This window comes from Parasteatoda tepidariorum, chromosome 1 (genome assembly GCF_982258835.1).
Source record: "Parasteatoda tepidariorum strain Cologne lab strain chromosome 1, Ptep-v5.0, whole genome shotgun sequence".
NCBI classification, from domain to species: domain Eukaryota; kingdom Metazoa; phylum Arthropoda; class Arachnida; order Araneae; family Theridiidae; genus Parasteatoda; species Parasteatoda tepidariorum.
In genome coordinates this window covers 81,149,641-81,168,293 of record NC_141755.1, presented here as the reverse complement: position 1 = coordinate 81,168,293, position 18,653 = coordinate 81,149,641, and the positions used below count along the sequence as shown (strand labels likewise).

Sequence of the window (18,653 nt, the reverse complement as noted above, 5' to 3'; positions counted from 1 at the left end):
AATTTGTGCAGATTGAAGTGTAAAGAAACAATTCCAGACACATTTCCTTGTTAGATAAAAATTTGAAACATAGAGCCGGGTTTGGTTTTTACATTTGTTAGAGAATCGGTGCAAACAGATAAGACAGAGCCAGAACTGATTAAAGATAATGAAACAAATTAATATTTTTACTGTAATAATTTCATCAATTAATTATTATATATTTTCCAGAGTGTGTCATTTCGTTACCTTTGTGTATTGATAAAATGGAAAAACTTGTTTCCATAGCTATCAATATCACTAGTGACATGTTTTTTTTTCCCTGACATTAAATTATATAAAACTTAATCATATGATCACAGAAAATAATAAAAACTAATTTAAGCAAATCCTATGACAGAATCCTAAAATAACAGGATTAGTTAGCAAATTTTATATTTTAAAATAATTCATTTCCAATGAACTCAAAATTAAATAAAAGCCAAGTATAAATAATTTTTAAAATTTATACAAGAATAAAATGTGCCTACACTTTAAATTACGAAAATTATTACAAAACATAAATTATTTTGTCAAATATATTTCTGAACCTCTAATAGTATTACTTTAAACACTACCACTTATTATTAAATTTTTTGAAGCATTCTAGCCAATTATGCCTTTTCAAAATAAAAGAAAAGCCATTTTATTCCAAAAAAAAAAAAAAAAATGCGAAATATTGCAATTAAAAAAAATAATAGAACATAAATGATAACATAAACGGAAGATACGCAGCATCCTTATTGAAAATTTAATTTTTCTTATGATTATAATGCAGTATATTAATGTGTAGACTTGAAAAGAAAAAAAAAAGGATATTTCAGTTAGATAATTTATTTGCTTAGAATTTAGTAAGAGCTTCAAATTACCTGAAGTGATATGTTCCTGGTATTTGCCCGAACCCACTTCCAGGTACTACACATATTCCAGTATTCTCAAGAAGTTGCATTGCATAGAAAAAATCAGGAGCCTGTCCTAGTGACTAAAGTAAAATATGTATGTATTTCACTGATTCAAAAAAACACATTGAATTTAAAAAAGTTTTAAACAAATTCTTTTATAAAAAATGATAAAAATTTTAAACATTTCTTTTTTTGCTTGATAAGATTCAGCTTCCATCTGTTACATAACTTGACTGCCGTAATATATTTATAGATTAGATTATTTTTTCAACTGTTTTTTTTTTTTATTTATGATCAACTTAAAACAAACTTTGCCTTAGTAAGAAATAAATAAAAAAAACATTTAACAAGAAATAGAAAAAAAAGATCATAAAGTCAAATCTAGCATTATAGAATATCATATGAACTAATACTGTTATTTACTGTATTCAGGATTCATGGTAGTCCTGATTTTCCTGATGAAAAATATATAATTCTTATTTGGCCTAATTTTTAGCTATGTGTCCTATTACTTTCTGGTTTTTAATTGCCTTCAGAACATCCCCTTTACTAATACAAATGTGGATCTTAAAATAATCAATTTGACCAATGGAAAGATTTTAATTTTTGTTTGAAATGTTCCATTTTAATTAACAATGTAGTAGAAATTGCAAAATTCAATCGTTCAAATTTAAGAACAGTCTACTAATTATATACATCGTTTAGATACATCGATCGTATACTACTAATTATATACATCGACTAATTATATACATCTCAGACATTCTTAGAAAAAAAAATTATGGTGATGAATAAAGAGCTCATATACTTATTGTTTTTAGCAAAAGCAGTAACAAATCTTGTAGGCTTGAGTTTTGTAGTTTCCAAATAGAATTTTTAAATGGTGAGTTGAGGGATCATCCATTAAATTACTTATAAACAAAAATGGTAAGCAACATATTTACTGTGTTTTCGTTTAGAGATTATTAAAACCGAACTTAAACTATTTCATTTATGTCACAAATATTTTTGTACGAGAGAACATTAACAAATGGATACCGGTTATTTTTTTCAATTCAACAGTAATATAAAAATTCCTATAAATATTGATCTCAAACTATTGAGTTGTACAGAGTTGATGAAACTGTAGAGAAAGCTGTTAAAACTTTCTGTTCAGAACAAAACAATTTTTTTTTTTTTTTTTTGGCGTTGACTTATATTCAAAGTTGTATAGTTTGTAGTTTGCGTTTTTTAAAAGTACTCTGGTATGTCTATTTTGTTCTGAAAATTGTCCTGATTTTCTTATTGGCCTATTACAAAGCATGTTGTAGTGCTCATTGGTAAAAAATAGGAATCACATGTGTAATGGAAAACAATGATTTAACTGACTGATGAATGATTAAATTTGATAGAAAAGGTTTTTGAATTTAATGAGAGAAGTTTGTTGTGTTCTACTTTATAATAAATTACCTATGGATTATTTGTTGATGTCAGTACTTAATAAACTTATTTTAAATCGATTGCTTTACTGGGGTGTTAGTTAAACATATAGAATATTGGAGGTGTGGAGTTAAACTATGGAGAATGTTACACTATGCTAACGTGCAATTGGGTTTATAGAAAACAGTTAGTAAACTGCAGATAAAAAAATCACCACAAAGTTTTAAGAAAATATGTTGCAAAATTCGAAACAAATAACAAAATTAATGCAAAAAAGTAAATCACAATATAGAAAAAAAAAGCTATGTCTCCGCTGATCTTTCAAAAAATTTTCATGGTCAAAATTTTTTATGGTCATCTTACTCTAAACCTGTTAGATAAATTTTAGCACACCTTTTTTTTTTACCACCATAGATTTTAATATGAAAATATTAATGTGGGTATTAGTTTTCTAGTAGTTTAGTGTCAAAATTAGTTTTTTTTTTTGTTGCATAATTCAGTTAAGCTAAAACTGTGTATTAGCAATAAAATTAGGATTCTTTTCTTTAGCTATGCACAGTTATGTCTGAAGGCGAGCACTTTGTTTACATTCAAAATTAGTTTTGAGGTGATAAAATTATTAATTTTCATTTTTTTTTTCACAGTTATTTTATGAAATGGAAATACAAATCATTAATTGTATGTTTCAGAGGCTCAGACATGAGCAGGCACCAACTTCCCATTTCTTCCAAATAAAATATATGTTTAGTATTATATGTTCTACTTTTCTTATCAGTTATGAAATTCTTACTTTAACTTAAAGGAAACTTTATGTACAAATTTCTCTTCGGAGAAAAAAAATTATACAAAACTTTCAAGTTTTACCTTAGCTTTTTGAATAGCCTTTTCAGGTAGAGTTATTCTAGGATAAGCATACATGGCTCCAACTACAGCATTACATTTCATTCCCCTAATCTTGTTAAAGGTCTTCTCAACTAGCAACGCTCTTTCCTTTAAAGATTTCAGTACCTCAGATTTTTCCTAAAATGCACTAACATTAAATTAATTACAAAGAAAAAGCCACAAGACAAAACATTTTATACATTTTTTTTCCTGCAAAAACATGCATATAAAGTACAAAAGTTCATTTATAGAATAATAGATGTCATTTTAATAATAGATTTAAAATGAAAGATAAATTGTAATTATTAGGGTTATCCATTTATCTTTCCTTTATTTACACAGGAGAATTAAAATGTACTTACATAAAAAGGAATTAACATATTTTTTCATGTAAAAGTCTATCCTGTGTTTAGGTTGACTCTTCATTTAAATTTAACATGGAATATTGTATGTTGGCTATTGAATTCAAACTTATTGAAAAACTAATTTAACCGATTACAAGAAGCCGAACCAATCGCTAAGTTAAGCATTTCAATTCAATATGGATGAGACAGTTTAGATTTCTAGAATCAACGTGACCTATATTAAAGGTTTTTTGTCCATCAGCAAAAATTTTATTTCTGCTATATCTTTTGAGTGTGTGTTGACTATAAATTTTCTTATGTTTTTTTTTAAACAGATCAAGTAAATGTTTTAAGCCAAAGGATATTTAAAACAAGATTTATAATCATTCGTCCCACAGAGCGTTCAAAAGACTTGTAACTTTGAAAGTGAAAGAGATAAAATGATGAACTTCTAAATACCTTCCCAGATGGTTTGATGAATGATTATGAATAGTGTATATCCCATGCATGTTTATAAATCTAGTGTTAGTATGTTGCAGGATTGAAAACTTTTAAGTGCAAATGTATTACTGATTAACTAGTAATTACTTTCATTCAATTTAGGGTCTCGAAAAGTAGACTTGATAATATGGTACTAGTATAAAAAAAGTGCTAAATTCTGAAGTATATTAATGTAAGAGTGCTTCAAAGGAAAAGAAAAAAACAATTTCACATAATTGGAAGAAAATAAAACAATCTAGAGCAAAACATTTTGAAATTTATCTAATGTCTGCAGATCTAAGAACCCCATAAGACCCTAACCCTCAAAAAACTGTTCCACCTACTAATTAATACTAATATTACATTAGGCATTTTTGAAAACTAAAAGCTACATTTTAGGTTCATAACATTCCACATTTAAAAAAAATTTCAAATTACCCACACTTAAAATTATATCATTAATTTTTGCTAAATAACACAAGTCTCAACTAAAAAAATGTTCAGAAACCAATGGCAGATTCTGATAATTTTTTGAACGCTGATATCAGAAAAAATTGTGAAAGAATTTATCACTTCTCATTTTTTTTTATTAACTTAAAATTTTGATTTTTACAGCCACCAATCCATTGTATTTTAATCTGCTAAAGAAAGGGATAAGCATTTAGTGTCATAAGTCGTCACTACGAGTTAAAATTTGAGATGTTTAAGATATGATGCAAATAAATACAAGTTTTTAAGTAAAAGTTAAGTTTTTTGATAGATTTTTATTCAAATTGTCTCTTATTTGAGAGAAGAAACTAACATTCTCGTCTAAACATTATGGGTATTGTATTTTCTTATGCCGAATTGGGTCAAATCAATTCTAAGTCAACAGAAAATAATATATAATTATAATTTTTGTTTAAAGAAATATATAATTATAATTTTTGATAAATACCAGTCTAAAACAATTATAACTTTAAACTATTAATTTTTATTAACTCGATTTAGTATTAAAAATATACAAGAAACAGAGCGTCATTTGTCTGTATAAGAAATTGATGTGTGTAGATAGACTTCATACAAAATTATTAAACTTTTGAGACAAAAACTTCTATAATTTTTAAAATATTATTCCTATCAACTTGAGTTTGATATCCTTAAACTCAATGTAAAATTATATATCAGAAACAATACCTCACTTGTCTGTACAGCAATATTTTAACAGGTGAGTCATATATATGCCTTCTGTAGGAACGCATATATATATGACTCACGCGTCCCAAAAGGGTTGATAAAAAATAAATTATTCAATTACTATACCTGCTTTCAAATTCAAAGCTTTGAAATGTCTACAATATATTACTGCAACATAAAAATATGCATCAAAATCTACCATTTATGTTGCATTTAATTAGATCTAAAAAATTTATTCTCCTAACACGCTGTTTCATGAAAAAGGAAACTTAATTCATTTTGTATCACTTAATATAAAGCATCTTTGATCAAAATACAAAAAAGTGCACAAAATTAAACAGAACTAGAACATTAATATGACCTTCAAAGCCATTCAACATAGCATTACACGACTCAAACAATATTTTGTTTTATTATTTGCATGTAGTAAAGAAATATTAATCTTATTAAAAATAAAATGATCCAAATAAATAGGTTACCTTAATAAAAAGATCATAAGATGGATCACCCTTTTGAGGTGGTTTGACAACACAATCCATTGTTATCTAAAATATTTAAAGCCATTTTAATAATCAATTACTAATATTATTAATTCCAATTAATAATAATTCTTAGAATACATAAAATTTAATGCAAATGTGAACTTCCATACATTTAACGAACGAGAAATGTACTTAAATTTAATTTGATAAAACATCAAAACCATGCCAGGAATGGACTCCAATACTACTCTATCGCACAAAATTGATGAACTAAAAGTTTCAGATTCCATTTTTCTTCATTAAATATTATTTAAAAAGATTTGTGACCTAATTATCTGAAAGACTCTTCATGATGTAAAAAACAAAAAATTTATACTATATGCATCCTGTAACTTCATATTTATCAGATATTTGGAAGAAATATCTTTAACTATCAATTTATTTTTAATTGGAATAAAAATTTATAATACTTATTTTTAATTGTTAACTCTTTTCAATAGTCAATTTTCAAAGTTTTTATCTGTTCCATTTTTCTACCTGTCTTGGTTTTGTCATCCTTGCCATTTTATCCAGCTGAAGAAGGTAGATCATGTTTGGGCACAAACTTTCTTGGTTTTGATAAATGTATTATTTGCTTTTCTAATTAAATCATATAAAGGATTTCTCTTGTCAATTTTTTATTAAATTAATTCCATTTTTTACAAAAGAAAAAGCTTAGAAATAAATTAAACAAAATAAATTTATACCTGACCCAAAACAGTAGAACAGTAACGCGAAGACACACATTTTAGTAACATTTTCTTTACACCCATATCAACATTAGCTAATTCACAATAACCTCCTCGCAAGCCACATCTAAAATACAGAAAAAGTAATTGTCAACCACTTATAAATCAGATTAATCTACTTCAGATATCATAACTAAAGTAAATTACATTCAAACCCCATTATAGTGAACCTTCAAGGGCCCAAAATTTCGGTACACTATAACCGAGAGTTCACTATATCCAGGGGTCTGTCCAGACATTTTGTGAAAGGTCCATTTTTGCAAAATTGTGAAAAAATTATTCGTACTTTGTGAATATAAAATAAGCGTTAAGTCACATTCTTTCAACCAGAGTCCTGCTTGTGAATTTGTGCAAATAGGGTCATGTTATTGCAAAAAACTTTTCAAGCAGTTCTTAAATTCTAAACACATACAAGATTATGCTCAACACCGTAAAATTATAATAAAAAAATTAAATTTTAGAAGATAAACAGCAATTGCTGTTACTAAATTAGAGATGCAACATACAAATATTTGGTATTTAGCCTATACTGTTGAACGCAGAATATTCATTACTGACGAATAAAGGAAGAAGCGTCTGCCGAAGACCAAACTTAGTTCTTTACATCTGTCTTTCTTTCCCCCCTCCACTCCCCTGGGAAGTGTTTATTCGATTAACAAAACAATAATGAAGATGAACAAACTTCTGAAGGGTCCGATTAAAAGATAAATTATTTTGTGAAGGTTCCGTTTTTAAGATAAAATATTTTGTAAATGGTCCGTTTTTATGAAAAGATGTTTCGTGAAGGGTCCGTTAACGGACCCAAATTTCTTCGAAACAGACCCCTGATATCCGTACTGCAAACAATTTTAACTAACTTTTCCGAACTTCCTTTTATTACACATTTAAATAAATGACCAATAAAAAGAAATACACAAATGATTAAAAAACAATCTGTAGTAACAAAAAATTTAGGGGTGGGAAACAGACAAAAGAAGCAAACAAGAAAAGATTCTTATGGCTACATTCCACTCAATAAATGGTTTTAAAAATCGATATATGTATTTTAAGTAGAAATTTCATAACTACCAAAGAATGAAGAAAAAAATCAGTCGAAGACAGATAAAAGCACAATAACCAATTTCCTCTCTTCTTTTCTTTCACTATATCCACAAAAAAAAATGAAGTCAAACCCCGCTATAGTGAACCTTTAAGGGAACGAAATTTCGGTTCACTATAACCGGGAGTTTACTACATCCATTACTCAGGCAATTTAGCGAATGGTTCCCAAACTCCTCCCCTTTATTACACATTATTCAAATAAATGACTGGAAAATGTCATGTAATAGCAAAAATGTTTTGTTTTTTTATTTTATGACTCGTCTTGCGTACACAAAAAAAAATTTTTTTTTTTCTTTAGCTGATGAGCAATCCTCAACATCAGATATGGAAACACTTCCCGACTCTCAGACAATTTTTCCTGTATTTCTGTTTTTCCGCTTTTTAAACCAGTCTAACCTGCCATTCGAGCACATAAGAGTAGTCTCATAAAATCGTTTTCCAAATTCATCAACATTTGTTCAGATACTAGAAGATAGTGGCTTTTTCGAATGATAACCACTTCAGCAATGCTTCTTAAACATCTTGTGATCTGCTTTTCTCAATTTTTTTCTGCCATCTAAATTTTTTTCATGAGCAGAAATTATTAATTACCTATTTTTCCATATGTTACAAACTGCAGATCTGGATAGTTTTTATTCCCTGCAAATATCAGCAGGATTGCATCCATTTTCAATTTTTCTGATTATGCCCATTTTATCATCAATGGAGAACGTTTACTGCTCGCCATAGTTAAATTTGAGACACTTGCTTGCAGGCTTCTTTTTTTTTAAACTAAACTGAAAGCAAAAAGGAGTTGAAATGAGGTCCTTATCAACACATATTAGTGTCCAACCCTTTGACCAATAATGAATAATTGCTCATTCCCTCTGACAGAAAATGCATATTGATCCCACTGACACCTTGCAGGTGCATCATCTGCCTGGGTTGGAAACATCTGCTTGGTTTGTTTAGGGATGGGAAAGTGAGACAAAAGAAGCAAACGAGAAAAAATGCTTATCGCTACATTCCCCTCTATAGAGGCTTTAAAAATCGGCATATGTATTTATTTTGAACTAGAAATTTCAAAATTATTTTTAAAAAATGGAGAAAAAAATCAGTCGGAGACAGGAAAAAGTTTATTGTATCCAACTTCCTCACTTTTTTTGTTGCACTATATCCACAAAAAATAACATTATACGTACGTGTATAGCAATGCACGGGACCAAACTTTTCGTTTACTATATCCGGGAGTTCACTATAAAGCGTGTTCACTATAGCGAGGTTTGACTGTATATGTGTATAGCAAAGCACGGGAGCGAATATTTCGTTCACTATATCCGGGAGTTCACTATAAGCCATGTTCAGTATAGCGGGGTTTGGCTGTAGAGGAAATTTATTATTCTTGAAATAAAAATCATACGTCTTACTCGCCCATGTATCCTTTAGAAGCAGACATGAAAGATGCTAATTCCATATATTTGTATGGTTCTCCAAGTTCAGTCATTATCCTTTTAAATGAGTAGAATTTCATATTATCAGGATATACGTTATCTTGGTACACCTTCAAAAAATTGAATATTGATAAGTATAAAAAATCAATTTAATATTAATCTAATTGAATATAAGATATAAAAACAAAGCAATAATTCCTTAAACACCAAAAATTATTTTAAAAAAATTGGTTACTTCATCTGCCATCAAAAATAGTTTTTCATCATAAGCAAACTTAATGATTTCTTCCATGTTTTGACGAGTAAGAACGGAACCTATAATGAATGAATGATAAAGTTAGGGTCCACAACAGCATTTAGTGGTTAAATAGGACCACCTAGGTATTCATTTAGTGGTCCAAAAGCATAATATGATAGATATATTCCAAAAAAAAAATCAAATTATACAATGACATAATTCATGTTATGGTACACATCAAAAATTATTAATTGCCATTTTCAGTGCCCTATAAGTAATTAGGTTCATTACCAATGATTAAATATAAGTATTCATTAAATTTAAGTGAAAAAAAAGCTAAAATAATATTGGTAAATAGATTCAACATAGAGATTAAAATACTGAGACCAAATAAATATATAAATGAGGAAAACAGAGAAACTTAGAATTAACAAAATATTTTACATTAAAATTAATCATATAAGATTTTAAATAAAGTCAACTCTAAAAAGGCAAAAATTTTTATTCATGAACAATTATACTGTCAGTACATGAATGCAAAGGAGAGAGAGACAAGTAAATTTGAAATTTCAAATTTCAACAACTTTAGAATACCATGCATTTGAGTTTTATACCATGCGTAGAGCAATAAAATTAATGAAACAAATTTTTTTTAAATACACCAAATTTGATACAGAAAAACTATTTTTTTTATACTATTTTATAAATTTGGAACATATTTGAAGGAGACAAATTTTTCACCCATGCTTATGATTTTAGCGACATTTGCAAAACATTTGGTGGCAATTGTCGCCTCGTTTTCTTACTGACGTGAACCCTAGATATAGTTAACTCTCAGAAGATATTACTTCTTAATAACAACTAATAAATATTTTAAAGCATTAAATACATCTCAGAAAATATTTTAGACTTTCAATTAAATGTTAACTAGTCTTTGGTGGTGTCTTTCCTTCAAAGATTAAGAGCAGGTATTCTTCAGCTTCATTAATTATAGTTCATTCACCAGGAGTTGGCACTTGGCTCCTCCTTCATCACGTGGCATCCGACGATGCTATTTCGCTATTTTTGGGTGAAGTATGTGAACAATCCTTAACAAGGTTGCTATTTAGCGATCGTATGACAAAAATAATTATTTCGCAATCTTTATGTGCATTTTTTTAACATTAAATATTTCATAGATTTGATATTTCTCTCTTTTGAGTGAATAGTTTGCCTTTTTTGCAACATTCCGCTGCAATATATTTAAAAAGCTAGAGTAACGAAAGGTATAATAGCAGATGATGAAACGAAGTAAGTGATTGAAAAAAAATTCACAGTTGGTTTTTGGTGCGCATTAAGGGTTGTCCCAATTTCAGGCGCGGAAATGTCTTTCCTCTTACTCCCGCGCTGAAATGAACTCTTCGTCCGAGAAAGTGGAGCCAAGCTTTTGGTGAACGAATTATACCTAACATTTACTTCTGAAAAGTGAGACAGAGGTTATCAAAGTCTTACATAGGCTGTGTGGGGAGACCAAACATTTTAAAAAGGTGAGAAAACACATTTTACGTAAACAATACCATCGATGTGTGCTCTTAAATAAAAACTCTGCTTTATCCTTAAAGATAACATTAACAATAAAAGAATGTAATAATACTTTAACACTTAGGTTTCAAAGTATAACTGCAGTAATTATTAGGAAAATATTAGAAATAAAACAATATTTTTCACTCTTATATTTTTAGAGGATATAAAACATTGTTTATTTTTAAATTGAGCAAACAAAAAATCATAAAACTTTAAGAAGGATAAAATGTATCAATGTTATCATTACATTAGCTCACATACTTGCAAGGCCGTAGCCATGGTGGGCCCATTCAATTAAACTATTTTGCATTTTTTAAAGAAAAAAAAATATTTATAAAATTATATTTACGTGCCTAAATTTTGACAAAATATGTGGTAACCTTCCTTTCTATGCCCATAAAAATAAATAAAAATATAAAGAGACCTCAATTATCACTTTTATTTTTCTCTTCGTATTTGCAATTTTTTTTTCTTTGCATTGATTAATTAATACAGATATTGTTGATAAAGTTTACTGTTATCTTTAAATAACGTAACAAAAATTAAATGAAGAGCACAAATATTAATTACCAGTTGGATTTCCAGGGTTAATGACCACTAAAGCTCTTGGATCACATTCTTTACGAGCTTCATCAAGAGCTCTTTTCAATTCTTTAATGCTAAGAGCCCAAGCATTATCCTCATCAAGATAGTAGTTAATCTATTTAAAATAATGAAACACTGTTTTTTAAAATACCTACATGCATTCATGTTTTAAAAGCTAAAATAACAATACAAAACAATTTTTCAAAAAAAAAAAAAAAAAACACTTCTTTTAAAGATTAGACAATTTGAAAAATAATATTTTTTTATTTACTAGTTATTGGACCTGGCAGGAGCAAATAAAAATAATTCATTATTGTTTAAATGATCTGTATAAATAGAATGCAATTGTAGAAAATAAGTATCTACTCATACTCTTATTACTTAATAGACAATTTTAGTGAGCCCTGTTACAAATCTTGCCACTGAACCATTGCTTAGATAGTAACTTCGCTTTTTCTCTCGCAAGTGACTTTACGTTATTAGATTTATCAAAATACATTATAGTAGGATAATAATTAAAAATAGCATGGCATACATCCATAAATATAATTGCATAGTAACTTACAATTAAATAATAATTATAACTTACCATATGCATCCCATATTCAGCAATTGCTGCAGAATAAAGAGGGTATTGAGGAATTGGAACCATAATACCAGGTGGCTTTCCATTAACTGGGCAGTTAAGCATGCTCAATATACTCTGAAAATTGGAAAAATTGTTTTGTTTTTTTAATTACATACCTAAGAAATATTATTAATGCAGAAGATAAGAATTATTAACTTAATGAACAAGATTAACATTAGTTAACTTACTTTTACACTATCAGTAGCACCCGCGCTTAAAATTATATCACTAACATTTGCTGGTATACCATCTCTTTGTTTTATGTATTCGGTAACATGTTCTTTTATCAGTTCGATTCCAGCACTATCTGTGTAAGATCCTGTAGGAATGTAAATTCAAAATTGTGAAATCTAGAAGTAACCTATTCTTTCTGCAACCACTAAAAAAGTCATTCAAAATAAAAATAGAAAATCAAGCTTTAGCTGAATTAGATTTAATGCCAGCTTGAATAATTTTTTACAACTGACTAAATTGGCTAAATTAAAAAGAAAAATGAAATTTTAGACAAAAACTCAATGTAGTCGATAGATTAATGTTACAGAAAAGACTGGTCGACCTGAGGGTCTTGACCATATATGAATTCATTTACTAAAACATGATCTTAGACACACAATAAATTTTTTATATACCTAATTTCTACCATCTTATGCATTCAACACTAGACATAACAACTCCTGCGGTCTTGACTTAAGCATCGCATAGCAGCATTGAACTTAAGCATCGTATAACAGCTGTAGCAAATATTTACTTATGATTCATTAATACCGGACTTATTTTGCCAGACTGAAGTAAAACTTTCTGAAACTACACTGGTGGACAAAATTAAGAGATGGAAGACATTTTCCCAAATATCTCAAAAAATACTGAATATAAATAAATGAAATTTGATATGGATATAGCTTATTCCATGATAATAAAGTATGCAAAACAAAAATGAAAGTGCCATTCACAGGCGAGACCTATTGTCAATAAATCCAATGTAGTTTGAACTTAAGGATAAAAGATGACAATAAAAGTGAGGCTTGTACAGTGTGTGTTGCCTTTAGTATGATGTATGGTACCCCTGACAGACAGCATGCACAACGAGTATGCATGCTGTTAATAAGGGAGTTAAGGAGAACTTGTGGAAAACCCTCCCATTCTTCCACCAGAGCAATTTTTAACTCCAGAATGGTTCTGGGAGGAGGTTGGCGCATCGTAATAAATCTCCCAAGAGCATCCCAAGCATGTTCAATAGGATTCAGGTCAGGGGATTTGGCTGGCCAGTCCATTCGTTGAATATCCTCGCTTTCCAGATACTCATCAACCATGAGAGCCCCATGTGGTCGCGCATTGTCGTTCATGAAAATGAATTCAGGGCCAGCAGCGCCCCAGAAAAGACGCACTTAGGGCTCTAGGACCTCCTGCCTATACCTCTGGGCATTCACGGAACCATTGTCAAACACATGGAATGGTGTGCGGGTATCTTGCATGTGCGAATGAATGTGCGAAAATGCTTCCCATCTCTTAATTTTGTCCACCAGTGTATGTGAAAGCTTACTCTATACACACACACACCCTCCCTAAAAAATTAACAATACTCTTATATTAAAAAAGTAAAATTCATCTTTTTGAAATAACAAATTCAAAAAAAAATTTTTTTTTAAAACTCTGGTACAGAAGAAAAAGTAAATGTTTACAAATCATTATAACAAATAGATGAATTTAAAATAAATGTAACTTGTTAATCCAAATGACAGAAACTTGAGTAATATCAACGTAAAATATGAAACTTTGAAATAAGGTATGATAATGTTTTAAAACAAATATTTTTCTTTTGTAGAAATCTTCGTAGTATTTTTGGTAAACAGCAACTCAAAATTTTGTTCAACTTGCATCAAAAAATGTTTGGATCACAGACATCCCTGCAGTATTATTTGGTATATTTCCTTTAAAAAATTTTGATCTCTGTTGTAAGCATACGGCATTACACTGGTTACAAATAGCTATTAATGATAAATTAACATGTGTCTAGAGAAATGTAAAATCTAATCTAATTACGATGCAACCGCCAGCTATGAATTTTTCGCCAAAAATGTAACCCCCATCTTTGAAAAAGCTTTCAGGACCAAAACAATAGACCAAACGATACCCTAATATCTCCTCTAAGGTTAAGTATCTTGGAGGAGACAACCAAATTATAGACCTCTATAATTTGGCTCCTCAAATGGGTGGACTTAACTATATTAACTGGAGGTGTTTTCTGTTTCATTTTAATCTTTTACACTAAAGTTAAATTATATACATATAGAACTGAAATTACTATTTTACAAATAAAAAATCAGTGAATGTAATAGCTTTACCATTTACCAATTTCTTAATAAAAATTTGAACTGAATAATCTGAATTAGATTTTAATATGGTTTTCATAAAATAGCTCAGATTTTCTTTATTTAATTTATTTATTTATTAACTAATATTATTACGTAATAGAATTTAACAACAAAACAATTGATCTAGGACACCGATTTTGTGTCATAAAATAATTTAGTTCAAGTTATAAAAATAAAAAAGAAACATGATAAACACGTAACATCAGAACAGATTGTAAAACCTACAGCATCATATATTTACAATACATCTAGTAACAATTGATGCAACATAACTTCACACTAAAATCTTCTATTGTTCTTAAGTCAGATACGTAAATAAATTACAAACCAATGCTGCCTCCACTACATTCCTTTAAAAGATCTTGAGCTCTTTTCTTGGCATCTTCTGGGAAACGAGCATCCTTCATAAACTCTGGATTTGTACACAAGACCAGAACCTAAAAGAAAATAGAACACATAAATCCAAAGTTATTCTTTAATACTCAACACATCAAAAAGACAAAATAACAGCCAGAAAAAAAATCACAATTTTAAACATTGTTTAAATTTTAAATTACATAAATGAGCACTTATTTGCTCATATATAACACAAATTTGTCTGAATTTAGAATTTATCATCTAGATACATATTAGGTAAAAGAAAATGCTTCAATACTTGTTCCATTTTAGTATAATTACAGTGCTAAGAGATACTATCTCAAAATTTTTACATATTAAATTGAAGGGTATGTCAACCAAAATATGTGCCTAAAATTGTGTAACTTTTGTAAACTTCAACAAGCCCAAACCTCTTTTTCAGTTGCATAACAATTACCCATAAATGTAATTATTGTTCTGTCACAGAAATGGCATTAACATCATATCTACATCAAAACTTTTACTTTCAGGTATTATTAGCATAAAGAGTATACATTCATGCAACGAAAGCAGAATATTATTGTTAATTAAATAATATCAAAATTATGAAGTACTATCTGCAAATGCATGCCCTTTAACATGTTATTTCAAAACATGCCCGATGGGAATATCTATACTCCCTGGCATGTAAGGGAATATTATTTTCAAAATAAGCATTACATAACTCTAAAACTCAAAGTATAATTCTGAGATATATAATAATTAAATCTTTGGCCGCGGGTTCGAATCCTGCTCAGGGCATGGATGTTTCTTTCTCTCTCTCTCTTTCTCTGTTCTATATCCTTTCTCCTTTGTGTGAATGTGACCCGCCGTATAAACGGGTTTGTGGTTGGGCGACGCTGCTCCACCGCCGTGGCTTCGCCACAGGTGCCCAGTGGGTAACGAGAAGAGAGTAGCAGTTCTGGCATTCCTGTGGCCAATGGGATAATCCCCTAGTGCCCACCATTAAAAAAAATAGTAATAATAATTAAATCAACCATTACATTATCTTCCCTAAACTATAAAGAAAAAAAAACTATAAAGAATAAGAGACCTTAACATGAAATGAAACAGGCAATGTAATAAAAAAAAAACAGATGACTAATTATGAATTTTTTAAAGTATTTATAGATAACTGTGCATTTTAATGTTAACAGGTTTTGTTACTAAAATAATAATTCATACATAGCCTGAAATAACGAAAATTTGGAGGAGAATTAAAAAAATATTTTCTGCAATGTTTGCATAGGTTTTCAATTACAATACAATACTTTTGATACAATACTTTATAGTTACACTGTTTTTTAGAACCAAACTGTTATTTTCCTATTTTACAATAACCAATTCAGCGCAAATTATATGCATAAAAAACGTCAACATTTTATAAAATACTAATTTTATAAAAATTCCCACTGGTTAACAAAACAATATTAAAATTAACTAGCGTCAGATGAAAAAGAAATAAAAGTTTTAAAAAAATATCTTTTTACTTGTCTAATAAATGTAATGGGTCTCTGACCCATACGATGACAATCTCCAAGATTACCTCTGATGACATCATTGAAAGGTTTTTTAATACCCTGTAATAAATAAACAAACTTGAAACATTTAAAATAGAAGAAAAATTTCAATTTTTCTCAAACATAGTTAAGCGACGTTAACAAAGCTTAATAAACCTTTATTAGCTTTACTACTATAATTGAGAATAATTGATCTCTGAAAGAGATCTACAACCTCATGTTGTAGTCAGAATGCACTAAGGATGATGCTATCAGTGATGTATTTTTAGAGTTGAAAATAAATAGTTTTTTTAATAGTATTTATAATTGCACAATTACTTTTAGAACTTTAACACTTATAACTGATGGGATTCAAGGCGTGACAAAAAATTTCTAATCTCTAAACATTTTGTAAATTTTTTCCTTTATTTTGAAATCTTAATATTAAAACTGGAAAATAATTAAGTAGAGAATAAGATAATTACATCAATAACTTTTTAAAGACTACATTCAATACACAACAACAAAATATTACAAAAATAGGTCTGAATAAAGCAAATCAATTTCTGCAAAATATGTGTAAGAAAATATTTTATTTATATGCAATTTAACTAATATGAAATAAAATATTATAAATAAAGTGTTATTTGCCTCGTTAGTTAAAGTAAAATGAGCATTTCTAAAGCAAGGGCGGCGCCAGTTGGGGATCAGAGGGAGCAATTGCCCCCCTGTCGGGACGAAATTAAATATCGTTGGGAAAATGCTACCGTGTCGAAAAGAAAAATAATTACATTCTTAAAAAAAAATCTAGTTTTTTTATTTAATAATTTTTTTGAAAATTTTTTTATTTCTTGTAAATGAGAATAAATTAAAAACTTAAAGACGAAAATGTGTTCTTTTTACTTGTACTTTACCACCAACTAATAGTGAGGCTTTGAGGAGAACTCCTCCAGACTGAAAGTCGCTTGCACTCTAAGTTCGGCTCAAAGTAGCAAAACTACGGGTTTTAGTGTTAAAAGCAAAAAATCATCTGCATGAATTAATACCAGTACTAAAATAAAGTAAAAACCTTAAGTCTTCCAAGAAATTAATCGAATTCAATTCTTTTATTATTTATTTACTTATTTTTGGTAAAATGCAAATTCTATTTATTTATTTAGCAACAATTTTTTTGTGAAGTGAAAAAGAACAATATTCTCATTTAATCATTTAGAATTAACTTATTTTTGTTTCGTAAATGTACATACATTGCAAGGTTTAATCCCTTTATTTTTCATTAGTAGATTGAAGATTAATACAGATTAAATTTAATATGTTTTAAAACTTAAAAAAACGCATTAAAAAATTCAATTAAAATAAAGATTGTGATTTTTTTTTCCTGGAAATTTTTTGCAACATACATCAAAACTAGTTTAGTATAAATTTAATACACTTTCCATGGGTGCAAATATTTATTCTTTAACACTAAACATACCATAATCCGGCAAATGACCGTTTAAGAACTTATGCTTCGAAAATGAGCTTATCATCTTATCGGCTTTGCACATTTGACTTCATGACTTTTTCTAACAATTATATACAGTTAATATTCTTTTATTATTATTTTTTGTATTTTGTCTATTTCGAATAATACTTGTCGTACACTAATGTCTACCACAACCGGTCATTTGACCGGGAGAACAATTTATTGCTTTATAAGGTTATCGGATCAGAAATTACGTGTTCAACGTATTGCATTCGATTAGTTGCACATTTCTGCAAAGACTGTTGCGTAGTTAGTTCATTCAGAATAACTGTGAATTAAAATTTCAAGAAAGTACCAAAAATTTTAGATTGGCATTTTTGTGTAAGAAAAAGAGACAAAAACTGAATTTTTTGGTAAGTAGCTTATATTTTATTTTGATAGCTTTACTTCATTTCTAACTAACTACTAGTTTTTGCTGGCAGAGTTCAGTGCGTTGTGGAAAATGCTTAGCAAGCATAATGAAAAAGCCATCTTTCAACTAATCAGAAATTTTATTTAGCAAGAAAAATCATAACTTAACTGAAGCATCATAAAGGAAAACAATCCTCTCCATAACATGAGGTAACGAATTCAATAACATACAGTCATGAAAATCAAACGAAACAAAAACTCCAAATCCAATCTTGATTTGTTATATATAGTATATACATAATAACAGTTGCATAATGAGGGTACTTACACACTCAAAATTAATACTATGCAAATTCTGTCTTTAAACTATTTTTAAATGTTCGAACTCCCTCCTTCAGAGGTTTTTCGAACTCGTGATCTCTGACTCTTACTCGAACCTTGTTCATTGAAATTCATAGTCTAACAGTTTTTACC

At 28.8% G+C, this 18,653-nt stretch overlaps 2 protein-coding genes across 5 annotated transcripts in view; one reads left to right on the top strand and one right to left on the bottom strand.

The window, feature by feature from the left end:
* LOC107442406 (HEAT repeat-containing protein 3) overlaps positions 1 to 18,653 on the top strand; it is a 97,351-nt gene that overhangs the window by 53,003 nt on the left and 25,695 nt on the right. The gene's annotated exons all lie outside the window — the stretch shown is intronic.
* LOC107442403 (alanine aminotransferase 2) overlaps positions 1 to 18,653 on the bottom strand; it is a 29,770-nt gene that overhangs the window by 2,644 nt on the left and 8,473 nt on the right. For all 4 annotated transcript variants that reach the window (XM_043050571.3, XM_087167627.1, XM_087167636.1 and 1 more), the window contains 11 exons: positions 16,295 to 16,384; positions 14,737 to 14,845; positions 12,225 to 12,355; positions 11,998 to 12,111; positions 11,394 to 11,523; positions 9,258 to 9,337; positions 8,999 to 9,132; positions 6,450 to 6,558; positions 5,701 to 5,766; positions 3,204 to 3,359; positions 888 to 1,000 (listed from right to left, as the gene is read on the bottom strand). In XM_043050571.3, the coding sequence (XP_042906505.2) occupies positions 888 to 1,000; positions 3,204 to 3,359; positions 5,701 to 5,766; positions 6,450 to 6,558; positions 8,999 to 9,132; positions 9,258 to 9,337; positions 11,394 to 11,523; positions 11,998 to 12,111; positions 12,225 to 12,355; positions 14,737 to 14,845; positions 16,295 to 16,327 (1,175 nt within the window). In that variant the 5' untranslated portion in view covers positions 16,328 to 16,384. The remainder of the gene's footprint in view (positions 1 to 887; positions 1,001 to 3,203; positions 3,360 to 5,700; positions 5,767 to 6,449; positions 6,559 to 8,998; positions 9,133 to 9,257; positions 9,338 to 11,393; positions 11,524 to 11,997; positions 12,112 to 12,224; positions 12,356 to 14,736; positions 14,846 to 16,294; positions 16,385 to 18,653) is intronic.